At 62.1% G+C, this 15,937-nt stretch overlaps 1 protein-coding gene across 1 annotated transcript in view; it reads left to right on the top strand.

Annotated features, from left to right (window-relative positions):
* Nucleotides 1-15,937, top strand: part of IL16 (interleukin 16) — a 94,164-nt gene that overhangs the window by 76,857 nt on the left and 1,370 nt on the right. Inside the window, exons 12-18 of the mRNA XM_044229735.1 lie at nt 1,876-2,354; nt 5,808-5,958; nt 7,697-8,789; nt 10,219-10,387; nt 12,324-12,425; nt 14,541-14,799; nt 15,038-15,160. Of these exons, the coding sequence (XP_044085670.1) occupies nt 1,876-2,354; nt 5,808-5,958; nt 7,697-8,789; nt 10,219-10,387; nt 12,324-12,425; nt 14,541-14,799; nt 15,038-15,160 (2,376 nt within the window). The remainder of the gene's footprint in view (nt 1-1,875; nt 2,355-5,807; nt 5,959-7,696; nt 8,790-10,218; nt 10,388-12,323; nt 12,426-14,540; nt 14,800-15,037; nt 15,161-15,937) is intronic.

The following is a 15,937-nucleotide window of genomic DNA, read 5'->3' as shown; positions in this document are numbered from 1 at the left end:
CCAGCAACGTAACAGTGACCTCAGACAAGCAGGACGCGTGGACAAAGGCTGAAGCCTAGCTGCCCACCAGCTAAGCCGGACTCACATTTTCGCTTTGTTTGGGAAGCATGGGATGACAGAAGCTGCTGAATTTGACTTTTTTTCAATGGGGAGGCAGGTTCCAGCCTCTGGAGTCCACAGTGTCCCCTGTTATCTGACACCAAGCTGCCCGTAATCACTCTGTGTAGTGCACAGAGCATCTGGACAGGACCGGGTTAGCTGAGTCCAGTGCCTGGGCGGCTGGGCTCTAACTGCTCAGTGCTCAACCATGGAGCAAACGGTAGAACAACATGCAAATTATCGACAAGGAGGCTCATCTGTCTGCAAATGATCCAAGAAATGAAGGCTCACAAAATCTTATTTCAACTCTGTTCTACTATCTTTACCCACTCGACATGCATTTATGCTCAGGAAAATCTAGCCAAGAAACTCACCAATGTTTTGACAGTGGTTCCTTCCAGCTGGTAGGACTGCTGCTGAATTTTCACTTTCATTTCTTCCTTTTTGTGGCTGAATTTTTTTTCTAATGAGGGTGCGCGATTTTACGGCCAGGATAAAGCAAAAGAAAATTTTTTACTTGAAAGAGGATTCGAGCTATGAGCTTGGCTGATTGTGATTTTCTCCTAAAGTTTAGGATTCTCTTCCTTGGGGTTCTCCTTGCTCTCCTGGCTTTCCAGAATGAGCTGGAATTTGAGCAAAAGGCTGGGTTTCAGCCTGCTCCCACTCCTTGGAGCACTGACTCGAGGAAAGAAACACCTGGAACAGTTTGTCGCTAGAGGAAGGTTGTGTGGATGGTCCCTGGTGCTGAGAATGGGTGGGTTGAGGGGATGACCCAGGAAGAAAGGCTGGATGGGAGGGAAGTGGAAGGGAGGCTGTGGCTAAGAAACTGTGGTTTTGGGTCTTGATTTGCTCTCAGCTGGAAGAAATGGTAGTCTCGGGGCACTGGGTGGCTCAGTGGGTTAAGCCTCTGCCTTCAGCTCGGGTCATGATCTCAGGGTCCTGGGATGGAGCCCTGCATCGGACTCTCTGCTCAGCAGGGAGCCTGTTTCCCCTTCTCTCTTGGCCTGCCTCTCTGCCTACTTGTGATCTCTCTCTCTTTCTCTGTCAAATAGATAAATAAAATCTTAAAAAAAAAAAAAAGAAATGGTAGCCTCTTGGGACAAGTCTCTATACACATTCATAGGTGTTTTCTCTTTTTCATACTGAGCCCTGAAACAACCCCCATGGCCCTGGGGTTATTATCCCCATTTAGCAGATGAGAAAATGGGGTGTTGCTGGCTGGGTTCTCCCAGAAGTCAACTCTGAGACAATGTGTGGCAGGATGTGACCTTGGAGGAGTCCCAGGGGTCAGAGCCCATGGGGAAGAGGGGAGCAGGCCTGGGCAGAGGGAGGTGGGCAGCATCACGTCCTATGTCTGGCTGGCAGGAGCCGCCTCCTTTACAGCCCATCTCCGTCCGTCACTGGAAACGAGCAGCCTCCTGGGTGACAGACTCCCTGTGGGCATCCCTGGAGAGGCCGCAGCGGCAGGCGCCTGCCGCCAGTGCTCCCCACGGGTGGGACAGCACGCGCTCCCTCGATGAGTAAGTCAGGGATGCACCTCCGTCTCCATCGCATGGAGACTCAGAAAGGCCGCGTGATGTTCCCAAGTGTAACTCGTACAGCTCGACCCAGGACAGACCGACACCTCCTGGGCTCCAGATCCAAAGGGACCTCAGATGAGCAGCAGACAGTCTGGGGGGTGCAGTGGGCAGCCCAGGGCCCTTGGGAGCACGGGGGCCAAGGTTCTGTGTGCCCTCCAGGCTCAGCGGTAGGGGGTCCCCTGCGCTCCCTCCGCAGGCGTCAAGAGGCTGGAGAGTAGCTGGCACGGGCGGCCGACCTTGGAGAAGGAGAGAGAGAAGAACTCAGCACCCCCGCATCGCAGGGCTCAGAAGGTCATGATCCGCTCCAGCAGCGACAGCAGCTACGTGTCCGGGTCCCCCGGGGGGAGTCCCGTCAGCGGCTGCGAGCCGCAGCCTTCGGACCCGGAAGTCCCCACCGACAGCCCCAGCCCGTCCCAGGGGCAGGAGCCGGGGACGCTTCCCACGGCTCCTTCCAGGCCGCCCCAGGAGAGCCCCCCCCTCCCCGGGACGCAGGACAGCCACCCGCCCCTGAAGCTGAAGAAGTCCTTCGAGATTTTGGTGAGAAAGCCCACGACCTCCAAGCCCAAGCCTCCGCCCAGAAAATACTTCAAAAGTGACAGTGACCCTCAGAAGAGTCTGGTAGAGAGAGAGGACGCCCTCGGCCCTTCTGGGCACACTGTGCCCCCGTGTGGCCAGGTAAGAGACGGGTCTGGCGGGCCGAATGTCCTCCTGAGCTCCAGAGCCAGGGGCGTGGTTTTGTCGCTGTTGGTTTGGTGTTGGTCCAGTGCACGGTCGTTCCTGACCGCGGGCGCAGCCTTCGCCCGGGGGAGGGTCTCCGGCTCCCTCAGCGCCAGCTCCGGGCTGACTGCTGAGTCCGAGCTGGGCGGCCGGAATCCAAGCCCCACGCCCGCTGAGGGGCTACTGGAACCCTTCTGGAACGCGCGGGGGTCTCCGGCTGCTTTCACGGGCTCATCCGTCAGGCTCGCGCCGACGGGGCCCCAGCAGAGCTCCTGGAAGGCCCTGGGGGAGGCGCGGGCTGGGGGCTGCTGAGCGGAGCTCGTTCCCCGCTTGGAGAGGGGGTTGGTCCGAGCGATGGCGAGACCCCGGTTCCTGGGGCTTTGCCGGCTCCTCTCGCCGACTCCCACTTCCTTCTGGAGTTTGGGGGGAACCGGAGTCCTCTGAACCTCAGTTTCCCTTCCTGGTCCCCGGGGCTCGCCGGTGGCTCCCTGCTCCGTATGTGGACCCACGAGGCTGAAGCCCCGCCGCGTCTCAGGTGCACACGGGTTCGCGGCTGGGATGGTCCCTCCCGCACGTCTGGGCATGACCTCCGCGCCCCTCCCCCGCTGCCGGGGCCGCCCCCCAGAGGAAAGCCCCCCCGAGGCCAGCCGGGCTGCCGCCGTGCGGACGTCTTCATGCCAGGCAGGCGTCGCCCCGGTTCGGCCCCACCCTGCTGGGGGCGAGGGGCCTGGTCGTGAAGACGCAGCCCAGCTCCAGCTCCCTCTGCCAGCGCCCGCCACCTTTCCCACCCTGGACCCCTGCAGCGGCCGCGGCCAGGCAGGTGGCAGGGGGACCCCGGGAAATCCCCCAACCGCCTGTCATCCGGGTTGACCATGCAGGAGGGGAGGAGGCCAGAGCGGTGGGGTGGGAAGCGGGGCGGGGGTGGGGGCTGTGAGCAGGAGGGGAGGCGGCGGAGGAGGAAGCAGGTGCTGGGAGGGAAGCAGGTCCTGCAGAGCGAGGCCGGATGTGGCTGCTTCGCTGAGCTTGTCACGGTGGGTCTCTTCCCCGCCCCCGGCTTGAAGCAAATGTTGCTCTTTTCCTGCGGGTCTGGAAGGGCAAGTGAGGAGCCAGCAGGCCTGGAAGCTGGGCTTTTTGCTTCATTCCCGGAGACTTCGAGAAGGAGGGCGTCTGCGGGGCCTCCTCAGCCAGGTTCCTTGCTCAGCCAGGCCCTAGATGCAGGTGTCCCCAGGCCAGCTGGCTGGAGGGAGAAGCGGGGTTTCTGCAGGAAGGGCCCGCAGCGGTTTGGGACGCTTCCTCTGAGCAGCCTTCCCTGGGCGGGGGTCCGCTGGGGTCCGCCGGGGTCCGCTGTCCGGCCTCCCCACTGCTGCCCGCAGCTGCCTTTCTCTGTCCCTCTGCTCAGTCCCGCATGGCCGCAGGCCCCTCTCAGCAGCACAGGCCGCAGGACCTACTTTTACTGGGAGTGGGCGTCGCAGAGAAAGGACAAAACCAAGAAGTAAAGCTGGACCTCCCTCCTCGAGTCACCTCGACCATTCCTGGGGATTTCCCACTGGATGGGTCTCTGCTTGGCCCCATCCTTCCCTCTGCCTCCCCCTTTTCTCCCAGCCCCCCTGCAGCCTTTCTCTCCGGGGTCAGCCCCGAATCTTTCCCAACCTGAGACCCACGGGAACTTCAGATCCACAACCGAAACGACCCTGGGGATAGTTCCTTCAGCAAAAGACCAGTTCGTTACCTTCTAGAAAATCAGCTCAGACCATCCCTCGGGCGGAAACACACTGTCTGGCCTGTAAGCCCACACGTCTGCCTTTCTCCTTTCCCCCTCTCTCCCTCACTCGCTGAGCTCTGTACTAGGGAAGGAGCTCAAAGTAGCTTCCAGAAAAATTTGAGTCAACTTGGATTTATTTCGAGGGCTAATTAAGGGAAAAAAAAAAAAAACCCTAATAATAGCAGGTGTGTTAACAAAACAGCAAAACACATTCATGTCTGTTCTGAGAGGCAACGTTGCTTTGACTAGTGGTCAGGTCAGCCTGTAAGACGGCCAGCAATCCATGGATGAGACAGATGTCCCCACTCGGAGCTCCCGGTTGAGCCAAGTTGAATCCCAGCCCCCTGTCATTTTCTCTGCGTGATGAGGGTCTCAGACACCCCTGGACTAGTGTTTCCAGCTCCAAATACCACAGCCAAGTCTTGCTTCTTCAAAGGACTAGTTCAAGGAGCCCAGTGATTCCTGGGTTGGTTGGTCTGTCTCCCTGTGTTTCCAAACGCTCTCCCCAAGCTAAGGTCTCTGACGGGGACCTTGGGTGAGGACGAGGCTCTGCGCACACATTTCTAGCTTCGGGAGCCCTCTGTCAGGGAATGCTGATTGCCAACGGAGATGTTCACCTCGGGCCACAGACATCTGCCATTTCCGTGTTAGTCCCAAATGATGCATTTATTGCCCCTTTACTCCTTGCTCTGCGGAGGAAGCCTGCAGCGTTGTCAGACAGCCCTCACACCACCTGCCTCTGGACTGCGCGGACACGGGGCCACCATGGCGCCGTCAAGTGTTGCACCTGCAGACGGACCCACATGGGAGGGTCCCTGTGATGATGCCGCCCTACTCCTTCTTCTTCTCGCCTGGGCTGGCGTCATGCTTGTCCCTCTCACTGTGTCCCTCTCACTGGAGTGCTCCTTTTCTGCCTCTCTGCCTGGGACAATCTTACTCTTTGCTCAAGAACCAGACAGAAAGCATCTCTCTAGGAAGCCTCGTTCACCCGTCTGCTTCCTTGGGGCCCCGGCGGCCTCTGGTGTGTGCTGTGGGAATGCAAACCCCAGGCCAGCTGGAGACGGGTGCTTGGGGCTGGTCCGGCTGGTCCGAGCCTGTAAGGAAGGAGCCTAAGACTGCATCCCGGGTTTGGTGGGGAGAACACGGCTGCCAGGGACTGACCTGGCCACGGCAGGTGCGGAGAGGGCCGTGGGGGCACAGGTCCCAAGGGCCTGGTGTCCTCAAAGCACGCTTGTGATGGAGAGCCGTGCGGGAAGTGACGGACACGCATTTGGCTCCGAGTGTCCGAACCTTACGTTCATTAAGACCAGGAGCCTGCTGTTCCCCCCTTCCTAGGCCAGGGCTTCTCCTGGAGGCAGCTACCGTCCACACCCCGAGCTCCTGGTCCCCGTCTCAGGGCACCCAGGGACTTTACGCCTGGCCAGGAGGAGCTCTGTGCAGGACGCGGGCTCCCTGGAAGCCGTGGGGCACCCTGGGCCTCTGGGGAGCGGACAGTCCTGGGGAGGAAGGGGCCGGTGTACAGGGCTGCCGGGGAGCCCGTCGGGGGAGCAGCGGGGCGCGGGCTCTCCGGTGCCAGCCTGCGTGTGCCCGGCCTCTCACGGCAGCAGGCCACCGTTTTCACGTGGTCTCCCTTCCTGTTTACACCACAGGAAGCCAGAGAGCGGCTGCCACCGACGCTGCCGCAGGAAGACACAGCGGGGAGAGTCCCCTGCGCCCCTGCCTGCTGCCCGGGGCCTGCGGCCGGCCCGCCCACGGCACCCTCCTCGGAGGCAGAGCCCGGGAGGAGAGGAGGCAGCCCAGGTAGGCGCTCAGCTCCGGCTTCCCAAAGGAAGGAAGGACCTTCCGGGTTAAGGTCCAGGACCGGGGCAAGGGCGTGTGTTGGCGCCGGGGAAGGAGGCTGTGCCCAACGGGGCAGCTGGACACAGGCTGATGAACGGGCAGGAGCCCTGAGTGCCCGGGGGGGCAGGACCCCATGGTCCGACCGGCGATGCTGCGGAGGGGCTCGGTCAGGACAGTCAGCCGCGGGACGGAGCGGGACGCCCTCTCGCATGTGGCGTCCTACGGGCCCCCAGCTGAGGCAGCAGCCTGGCGGGCGCTGTGACCGGGAGGTGGCCGTGCCCCCGACTGGGTGTGGGGTCAGGGCATAGGACTCGGGGTCGGGAGGACCCCTGTGGGACCCCTGGCTCTGACCCCTCAGGCGACCTCCTTTGCTCTCCTGAGCCTCTGTCGCTCACTAGTGGGGTGTGGAAAGTCACATGTCACCCCAACCTGTGTTGAATGCTGGCCCTCTGGGGCTCGGTCTGGGGGCCGAGAGAGGGAGGGACCGTGGGACAGAGAACGCACAAACCCGTTCGGGCCGCCGAGGTGCTCCCAGCGGTGGCTGCAGACCACACGCCTGTTGGAGAAACGCTCCGTGGAGAGGGTCGGGAGTGGGTTACACCTGGCTCATCTCTCCTGAGCAGGTGTCCCGCTGCAGCAGGCTCCCCTTCTCCATGCTCCCTCCCCCTCGCCACCCCAGTTGAGGAACACAGGACAGAACACCTCGGTGCTCAGCTCTAAGAGTGCCTCACGCCTGTGAGCAAAGGGCTTGCTGACTCTGACCGTGGAGCTTCCGGACGGCTCCTTGCAGCAGAGCAGTGGACAGAGGCAGAGCCGGGCTCAGAGGCCTGGGCCCGCTGGCCAAGCCTGGAATCCAGTCCCCCCGCAGGTCTCCGGCTTGTGCAGAGCAGCTCTGGTTCCCTGAGGCTTCCCTAGAAGCCCCGCACCGAGACTGGGACAGCAGGGGTCAGCGCGCCTCTCGCTGGGCTGCTTCCGGGGCCCACGCAGCCCCTAGAGCACAAATCCAGAGCAACACGCTCTGCACCTGGGGCCAGATCGGACCCGGGGGCCACAGGACGGTCACACGTCCACTTGGCGTCTTTGCTGGCTGTGGGGGCCGGCCTCCCTCTGTCCCCGGGTCAGGGAGTCTCCCCACCTTTCCAGGGTGGGGGCGGGGGTGCACAGATGACATAAGGTGCTGAGCAGTGAGAAGTGGGTTAAGGAGCGAGGAGAGCTAGGGGTCCCCATCGGAAGGCACGCTCGACCCCATGCTGTTTAATGGCACGAGTGGTCCGAAGCAAATAGGGCCGCCCTTCTGTGACCTTTGGCTTACGAGTTTGGAAGGGTAAGGACATTGCTTTGCCTTTTAAATTCGCACGACTACGGGCAGGCTGCCGTAGCGCAGCGGGAAGCGGGCAGAGTCAGGAGACGGGGCTGTCGCCGGGAGGGGATCCCTTGCCCCTAGTAATGTTGCCCAACTGAGAAGGGCCCGAGAAGGAGCCGGACCGCCTCTGCAGATCCTTCCAGCTCTGAAGCGCGGAGAAGCTGACTGTGGTTCTGCGGTGCTTGTTGCTGGCCCTGCCGTCAGGGAACGGTGCCGGGGCGGGGGCAGCTGCTCCCCCAACCAGGGCTGCTCCCCGGCAGAAGGCTCCTTGCTACTTAGCTCTGAAAATAGGACGGGGGTGTAACGCTCGGCCTTGGCCTTGTTTGTGCTCCCCAGGGGCCCCAGCCTCGGCCGTGAAGCACCCTCTCCTTAAGAGGCAGGCTCGGATGGACTACAGCCTTGATAGCACCGTCGAAGACCCCTGGGTTCGAATTTCCGACTGCATCAAAAACCTGTTCAGCCCCATCATGAGCGAGAACCACGGCCACGTGCCTCTGCCGTCCACCGTCGGTCTGGGTGAAGAAGTCGGGGTACGGGGCCACCCCGACAGGACGCCGTCCAAGCCAGATGCCGCCGGCGGTGCTCCCAAAGCTTACAAGTCGGCGGACGGCGGCACCGTGAAGAAGGGCCCCCCCGTGGCCCCCAAGCCCGCCTGGTTTCGCCAAAGTTTGAAAAGTTTGAGGACGCGTGCCCAGGAGCCGAGGCGGCCGCCCGACACAGCCTCCCCCACCCAGCCGACCCCGGCTCCCCGGGAGCGCCCGGGCCCCCCCACTCGGACCTTCTCCTCCTCCATCAAACAGAGGATCAGCTCCTTTGAGACCTTTGGCTCCTCTCCACTGCCCAGCAGAGGAGCCCAGAGACAGAGCCTGCAGGCCTCCTGGGGGGAAGCAGCACAAGCTCCGGGGGAACAAGAGGGAGGACAGGGTCCCGGCCGCTCGGGGCGAGGAGCTCCCCCCACCGTCGAGCCACAACCACCAGAGCGAGAGCCGCCGTCGCGGGGGTCCCCCAGCTCCTCCGAGAACAATGAGCCTGGTGTGTCAGCGTCGCCTGTGTCCGGACGGCAGTCGGGTCAGAAAACCCCCCTCCGTGACCCCGACCCTCTCTCGAGGCTGCTGTCCGCACAGACGGAGGAGCCCCAGAGCCGCATCGTCAAGATGCCGGGCCAGCGGGCGCGGAGCTTCCCCTTGTCCCGGACCCAGTCCTGGGAGGTGAAGCCGCTGGATGAGAAGACCAGCAAGCTCTACTCCATCAGCAGCCAAGTGTCCTCGGCGGTCATGAAGTCCCTGCTGTGCCTTCCGTCTTCCGTCTCCTGGGGCCAGACGCCCTGCAGCCCCAAGGAAGGGGGTTCTCCTGCGTCGTCGGCCGGGGACACCCCAGCCGCCAACAGTTCTGCAGAAACTCCTGCCTCGGACACGGGCTTCTCCCTCAAGTGAGTGTGCCTGGGACCTCCCGCAGCTTCCTGTCGGTCTTCCCGTTCTTTCTCGTCTTCTTTTTCGTAACTGGGCATAACTTTATCTACGATGTCTCGGGTACCCGGAAGGATGGTTCTACCTGTTCTTCCCCGGGCGCGTGCCTGTGCGTTACACCCTCCGTATGAAGGAGGACTTTTTCCCGACCCCTGGTCTGGGAGGGGTGGGGAAAGGGGCTGTGCTGGTGGTCCCCGGTGAGCTGTCCATGAGGGGTTGGAATGAATGCGAATGAATGCACATCTGACATGTCCCGCTCCTGCTCAGGAAGACCCGACCTGAACCAGGAGGGGATGACCCTCTCCCTGTTTTTCCCGTCACCCCCGAAGGAATCCACACGTACTCCGTACGTGGCTTCCGGTCCCTGGACTGGGCGTTAGGACGTCTGGGACCGTGAGCGGTTTCCTCACTCTCAGTTTGCCCTTCAGCTGAGGTTAGGAGGTGGGCAGGACCTGGTCCAAAAACTGGGGGGGCTCCGCACAGTCCCCCGGGGCTCCTGCTGGGAGGCGAGGTCCTGCCTCAAATTAGGACCACCCTGCATGTCCAAGTTTTATTCTTACTCTCAGACTGCCGAGACCTGTCTGAGACCCACTGACCCTCAGTTCCATGTCCCAGCCCCAGGAGACGGCCCGAGGGAGCCCGCGTGAGCCCCCAGCACGCATGTAGGGCAGGGTCTCCAGAGCCGGACGCCCCAGGGGTAGCTCCCGGGAGCCGGGCTGATGGGTGGCGGCCGGGAGCCGGCTCTCTCTGGCGGAGCAGCTGCGCTCCGGTCGCGACGGCGAGGCTCACCGTTCCAATGGGCTCTGCCCCGGGGCGGCTGCACCTGCTCGCATGAGAGCTCTGCCGGCCGGAGGGCAGGGAAACGGCTTCTCGCTGAAACCACAGTTTCCTGCAAAAATGAGGTGTAGCTACAGAATATCCCAATCAGTTCCAAAGGGAAAGGAAGGCCAGTCGCCGCCATGTGGTGCCGCTGGTAGTTATTAGGTGCTAACAGCGGGGGATTCGCGGGTGCTGACGGCTGCCTGAAGGAGCGCAGGGGTGAGTGTGTGCGAGGCGTCATGGCCGCGGTCCGACCCTGGCGTTGGTGCCGGTCGTCCACCCCACTGTCCTCCGGGGTGAGGTGCTGACATTTGCACACCCCGACCCAGAGTCCGACACGCCACGACCTGTGACCGTGACCCCCGGACCGTGCCCTCGGCAGCCGCGTGAGCACAGAGCAGGGCTCGCCCTCCGCACGCCCACAGTCCTGATGCTTCAGTGGCGGGACGCTGGTGTCCACTCAGACTTACTCCATCAAATGACGGAAGGCGCGTGGGTGCCCAGCCCCGTGCCTGGAACACCGTGAGCACCTGTATATTCTGATGGGTGCCCTGTGCTGTTTCCCCCTGAAAGCCTTTCAGAGCTGAGAGAGTACACAGAGGGCCTCGGTGAGCCCACGGAAGCTGAGAGCTGGGGCCACGGCTCCCCTCAGGCCGGCCAGTCCGTCATCTCCCTGCTGAGCTCCGAGGAGTTAAAGAAGCTCATTGAGGAGGTGAAGGTTCTGGATGAAGCGACGTTGAAGGTAGGCTTCCTTGGCGAGCGCTTGGAGTGACCACGGCCGTGCTCCAAGCCGTGGCCAGAGCGGGTGCAGAAGCGGCCCTGGGCGGTCCCCCTGCCCCCATGGGAGAAGGACATTGCCTCACTGGCCCACGGTAAGACCCGCCCTCGAAGGATGCTTGGCAGCTCCGAAAGTGCCTCTAACCTCTGGCTTATTGCATCTTTCCAGCCATTCTGGAAATGAGAAAGGTGGGGTGCGAGTTTTCTTTCTCCGAGTTCCGTGCCCCGTCCCTATCCCACGGGCCGCCGGCTGGGCGTGCGCGTCCAGGGACCAGCTTGTGTTACCGGAAACGCGCTGTTGTAAGCGGCCTGGCTTGGGCACTCTCATACCGGAGACTTCCCCTGCACGGGGGGAAGGGACGGCTCCCAGGGCTTGCAAGGGGCCCCCCATTTCACTCAAGTCATTGTGAAAGTCCCACTTCCCATCTGCTTCTGAGCACACCCCCTGGATGGGGGGAGGGGAAGTGGCGGCTCAGCCCGGGTGAGCGGGCGAGCACCGGCCCACGGGCGTGGCCCTTCTGGGTCATCCCGGATCGGCAAGGGCTTTCTGCCCCAGAATCATCCAGACCGGGGTGAAAGCATTAAGGAGGACTTGTGGCTGAAATTCCCAAGGTCAAGGGCATTGGCACAGCCCAGCCAACACAAGACGCCCTGGGCGGTGACTCACTTGTCTCCCGGACCCCGGGGACCACCGTCCCCCAGGGCTTCATTCACACAGAATGACCGGGTCAAAAACAAAGAGCTGTCTTGTCTAGGGTGTCCCTGGGAGGCCCCATGCTTTTGTGCTGGGCAAGGGCAGGTGACCTGATACTTGGGTCAAAGTGGGGAGATTTGGGCCAGTGCTGGGATGATAGAGGGGGGTGGAGCGGTGCCCCCTCCCTCTGGGTCTCGGGGACTCCCAACAGGCATCACAGGTCAGCTGCACACCAGGAGCTCTCGTGGTGTCCGAGCAAGGGAGTCCTTTGGCACAGGGTCATTCCCTACACCGAGGGGCAAAGTGATGGCCCGAGAGCCACATGGGCCCGCCAGGGTGTTGAATTTGGTTTGTGGGGACTGTTGAACTATTATGTTCTAAAGAGCTGAACTGACACCTGGTGGTCGGGCTTCTGTCCTCGTTGAAAGGGGGCGGCCGGGTAGCCCTGGGTCTGTGTGGCTAGGGCGCAGGGGAGACGGGCTCCCTGGTTCTCAGCGGTTCCCGTCACCCCCTGCAACGCCTCAGTCGGTCCGGTTTGCTCCTTTAATGATCTGCCTGCGGCGTCCCCTCCCCCGTCACTACGCATTTGAACTTGAGGCCTCAGGTCAAGACCAGAAAGAGTGTCTGTGATTTCAGACGACGGTCAGAGGGGTTGTTTTGGCTCCTGTGAGCCCACAGCGGGAAGCCGTGTGTGTGGGGGGGGCTTGCAGGCACGTGTGTGTGTGCACGGGTGCCCGCGTGGGCTGCGGCTGGGACCTGGCCGAGCTCCTCCACGTGCGGCGGTGCCCCAGGAGGAGGAGGAAGAGGGCAGGAGCAGAGCCAACTTGTGCAGACCAGTCCTGATCTCTGGCCATCCCCGCAGCCCCCTGGCGGGCCTCGCCTCACACCGAAATGTCAGAGCTGTGATCCCCAAAGCGCCGGCTTTCCAGCCGCCTTAGCGGCACCCGGCCCTGTCCAAACCCATTGTGGGTGTGGGGTGGGGCAGCCAGGAGCGGGAAAGAGGGGTACCTGTTACTTTACACACGCCTGTTCCCTGCTCAAGTTCCTACGACTCCAGAAAGCACAGTGCTCCCGGTCCGGGTGATGGACGGGGTTTGAAGAAAGGCTAGAACTTGGCCTGTGGCCACGCTGGGCTCAGGGACGGAGTGAGCCTGACTGTTCGGGCTGGCCTGGTGCGTGTCCTTAACAGATGTGTTTCCTTCCACAGCAATTAGACAACATCCACGTCACCGTCTTGCACAAGGAGGAAGGGGCTGGCCTGGGGTTCAGCCTGGCAGGGGGAGCGGATCTAGAAAACAAAGTGATCACGGTGAGTGGCCTGGGGCGGGGTGGGGGTTGGGGGGGCAGCGCGGGAGGCAACGGCCCCAGCTGGGAGAGGACACCTGCCAGGAAGGGCCTCACTCTGGGGCTCCGACGAGCGAGTGGCTGGCGCCGGGCAGGGTCCTAGAGGGGAGCTGTGGGGACCCCACCCTTTATAAGGAGCCTAGTGACGTCCCCTACGGGACTGCACATTCGACCCTCACCGCAATCCTTCAGTGAACAAGCAGGGTCTCTGCGGACCCCAGACAACCTGCACACGGCGAGGGAACCTGAATCACTTGTGGAAACGCAAAATAAGTGAATAAATAAATAAAAACTCCCAGGTGTCTCCGCCTCACAGCGGGACCGCTGGGCCAGCATTTCTCGACATCAAAGGGGACGTTCTAAGAAACAGCAAACCCAGCGAATGTCACGGGCCCAGCGAATGTCACGGGATCGTACACCTGGAAGTGGCTCATTGCGCGTTGTGCGAATTTCAAGTCAGCAACAGCAATTCGAAGCAGATTTTATCCAACGTCTCTTGCTCTGGACAAGGAGACCAGGAAGCTGTTCGTGACTGGACACTTGGACCGGGATGGTTTAAGGTCTCGGGGCCTCCACGGAAGGCTGCGCAGCCGGGACCGGACACCTGCGCGTGACCGCGGCGATGTCGCAGGGCCTCCTGGGGCGGCGCACACGCATTGCCCTGCCCGGCCGGAGGCTGACCCTCCAGCTCACCACCCGCCTGCACGGAGCACCCACCTCCCGGCCGGTGACTCGGCTGTTCCGACCGCCCCCGCGTGAGCGGTGACTTCCTTCTCTGCAGCAGGCTCTCTGCCACAAGAAAAGCACCGAAAACCACCCAGGACCTGTTTCTGTCCCGAGGCACGCAGTCCCGGACTGCAGAGAGCCCCCGGCTGTGCGGTTGACCTTCCGTTTGGGGAAGAGTGAGGGCCGGGCCTGTGGGAAGAGCCCTTGGGGTCCTGGGTTCTGCCCTGAGGGGTGACCAGTCTCCGTCCCCTTTGGCCAGCCTCCCTGGACACCAAACAGACCGTGCACGTCGGCCAGGTGCGGGCACCAGACTCCTTCTCTCACCCTCCGGGCGGGAACACGTCCTTTCCTTCCCCGAGTCGTCATTGCAAGAGAACCAACGCTGAGCACCGTCCGTGACCGAGGGCCGTGCCGGACACTCACTGGCTCGTGTCAACCATCTTCCCCCTGACTCAGGGAGCGGGGGTGGACAAGGAGGGACTCCGGCGGGGGACGCAGATGCCCATCAGAACTTCTGCTTCGTACCTGGGTCTCCTACAGAGCCTGCGGAGCCTCGCCACGTCTGATGGCGACACAGAAATTTCGGAAACCGAAATAACAGAGAGAAGCTGAGAGCCTGGTTTGCACGATGCTGTCGCACGTCTCAGTGACAGCCCCGCATGCCGTTGCGGTCCCTTCGCACTGTGCACGGTAGAACTGACCTCATTAAAGAGGCAGAGGCCAAGACGTGTGCTGTGTTAAAAACCCCACTTATTTTGCTGAAGGGGGACCGGGGGGTCCCCCTTCAGCAAAATAGAAATTCTGGGTCAGAATTTCTGCAGGAGGAGCTTTAAAAATGCCCAGACTTCCCAGAAAAGCATTTCTCAAAAAATCATCCTGCAGAAGACGGGGGCCTGAGAACTGCACCCGGAAAAAAAGGATGGCCGGCTGAAAGGCTTTTGGGGGTCACGGCGCGCTCCTCCAGAAGTGCGGCGCACACTGGCTTTGCTGAGTCTCTAATACGTCTTCTGGCAAACTGGAGACCTTTTCAGACCTTCCATTGCACCCAGACCTTAGAGCCTTTCCCTATACAAGGACCGTGCAGGAGGCACAGAACCTGTGCTTCGGGAAAACACTCCAGGAGGCGCTGCCGAGCAGGGAAGGCTAGAGATTCGAACTGGGTTGTTTACTGGGATTGTGGGATCGGCTAGGGCATTGTGTTGGGAAGGGTTCCGAGGACGGGTCTGAACACTCTCGCTGGGGATCTCTGCTCTGGGTGTCTGGGTTTGACCACCTGGTCTGGATCCTCCTCCAGCACGCGTCTGGAGCTGACACCGGCCGGTTCCCGGGTCTTGACTTCCGTTGGTTTCTGCAGGTCCACAGGGTGTTCCCCAACGGGCTGGCCTCCCAGGAGGGAACTATTCAGAAGGGCAACGAGGTTCTATCCATCAACGGCAAGTCCCTCAAAGGGGCCACACACAATGATGCCCTGGCCATCCTCCGCCAAGCTCGGGACCCCAAGCAAGCGGTGATCGTCACCAGGAAGCCGGTTCTGGAGGCCATGCCCGACCTGAACTCCTCCTCGGACTCTACGACGGCAGCCTCGGTGGCCAGCGACGTTTCCGCAGATTCCAGTAAGTGCCTCCAGGCTTGCGGGAGGCGCTGGGGGTCGCACCGCCTTTGGCCACGTGGGGCCAGGGTGGCTGGGGCTCCTCGATCGTGCGTGGCCAGCCTGGCACACCGCCGGGGGCACGTGTCTGTGTTCATATGGGCGTGGGCACGGGTGCAAGGCGGGCAGGCAGCCTTCCCCGGCTCACGTGGGCGCCCGGAGAGGAGGGCGTCCCTAACAACGTCCCTGTGCTTCCCCCGCAGCAGAGACCACGGTGCACACGGTGACGCTGGAGAAGACCTCCGCGGGGCTGGGCTTCAGCCTGGAGGGCGGCAAGGGCTCCCTGCTCGGGGACAAGCCTCTCACCGTGAACCGGATTTTCAAAGGTGTGGCGTGCGTCTGCGTCTTTGCGTTCTCTCCGGTTGTGGGGGTCGGCCAGGCCCCCACAAGGCTTCTGGGCACCTTCTGGGCCACGCTGGTCTCCCACAACCCTGTGCCCTCCTGGAGTCAGGCAGTCCACTCAGGGACTCGGTTCTGCTTTTTCTACCTTCTCTCCTCGCCTCGGGACAGCCCCTTGCCCCTTCTCATTCACTGGGTCCTGGTACGTGACGAAGCCCTGGGCTTGGTTCAGCCGCGCAGGGCCCGGAACGAGGATGAGGCCAGAGAGGCACAGCCCAGGGCATGGCCCTGAAGGGGGTCCCCAGACCCACAGTAGCCAGTTTTAATGCACTAGGTTTAAGAATTAAAATTAAACAAAATCCATAATGAACAAAATATCAAAGTTTAAAATAAGGGCAGGGTCTTCCCACCTGGACACACTCAGCCTCGCTCGGCAGCCCCCCCGGCCCCCCCAGCTCCTGGACCTGTCAGCTCTCGTTTTTATTCAAAACGCTGACGTTTTGTTCATCGCGGGTTGAGGTGCAAGCCAGCCCAATGTGGGGGCCACTCAGGGTTCCCCATGACGGTCGTGGGAGGCCTGCACTCCCAGGGCTGCTCAGGCTAGAGCCCCAGCAGCAGGGTGGGGAGCGGGGGCAGAGCCCCGGGCAGGAGTCAAGAGACCCGGCTTCGGGTCCCAGCTCAGCCTCTCACTTGCTGAGTGACCGCTGCCCCCCCAGGGCCCGGGGCTCCTTGTCCACACAGAGCTGTGGGGTGTGTCTGGACCC

This window comes from Neovison vison, chromosome 13, assembly GCF_020171115.1.
Source record: "Neovison vison isolate M4711 chromosome 13, ASM_NN_V1, whole genome shotgun sequence".
NCBI lineage: Eukaryota > Metazoa > Chordata > Mammalia > Carnivora > Mustelidae > Neogale > Neogale vison.
Note: the sequence above shows the minus strand (reverse complement) of the source record. Positions and strands in the feature narration are given on the sequence as shown.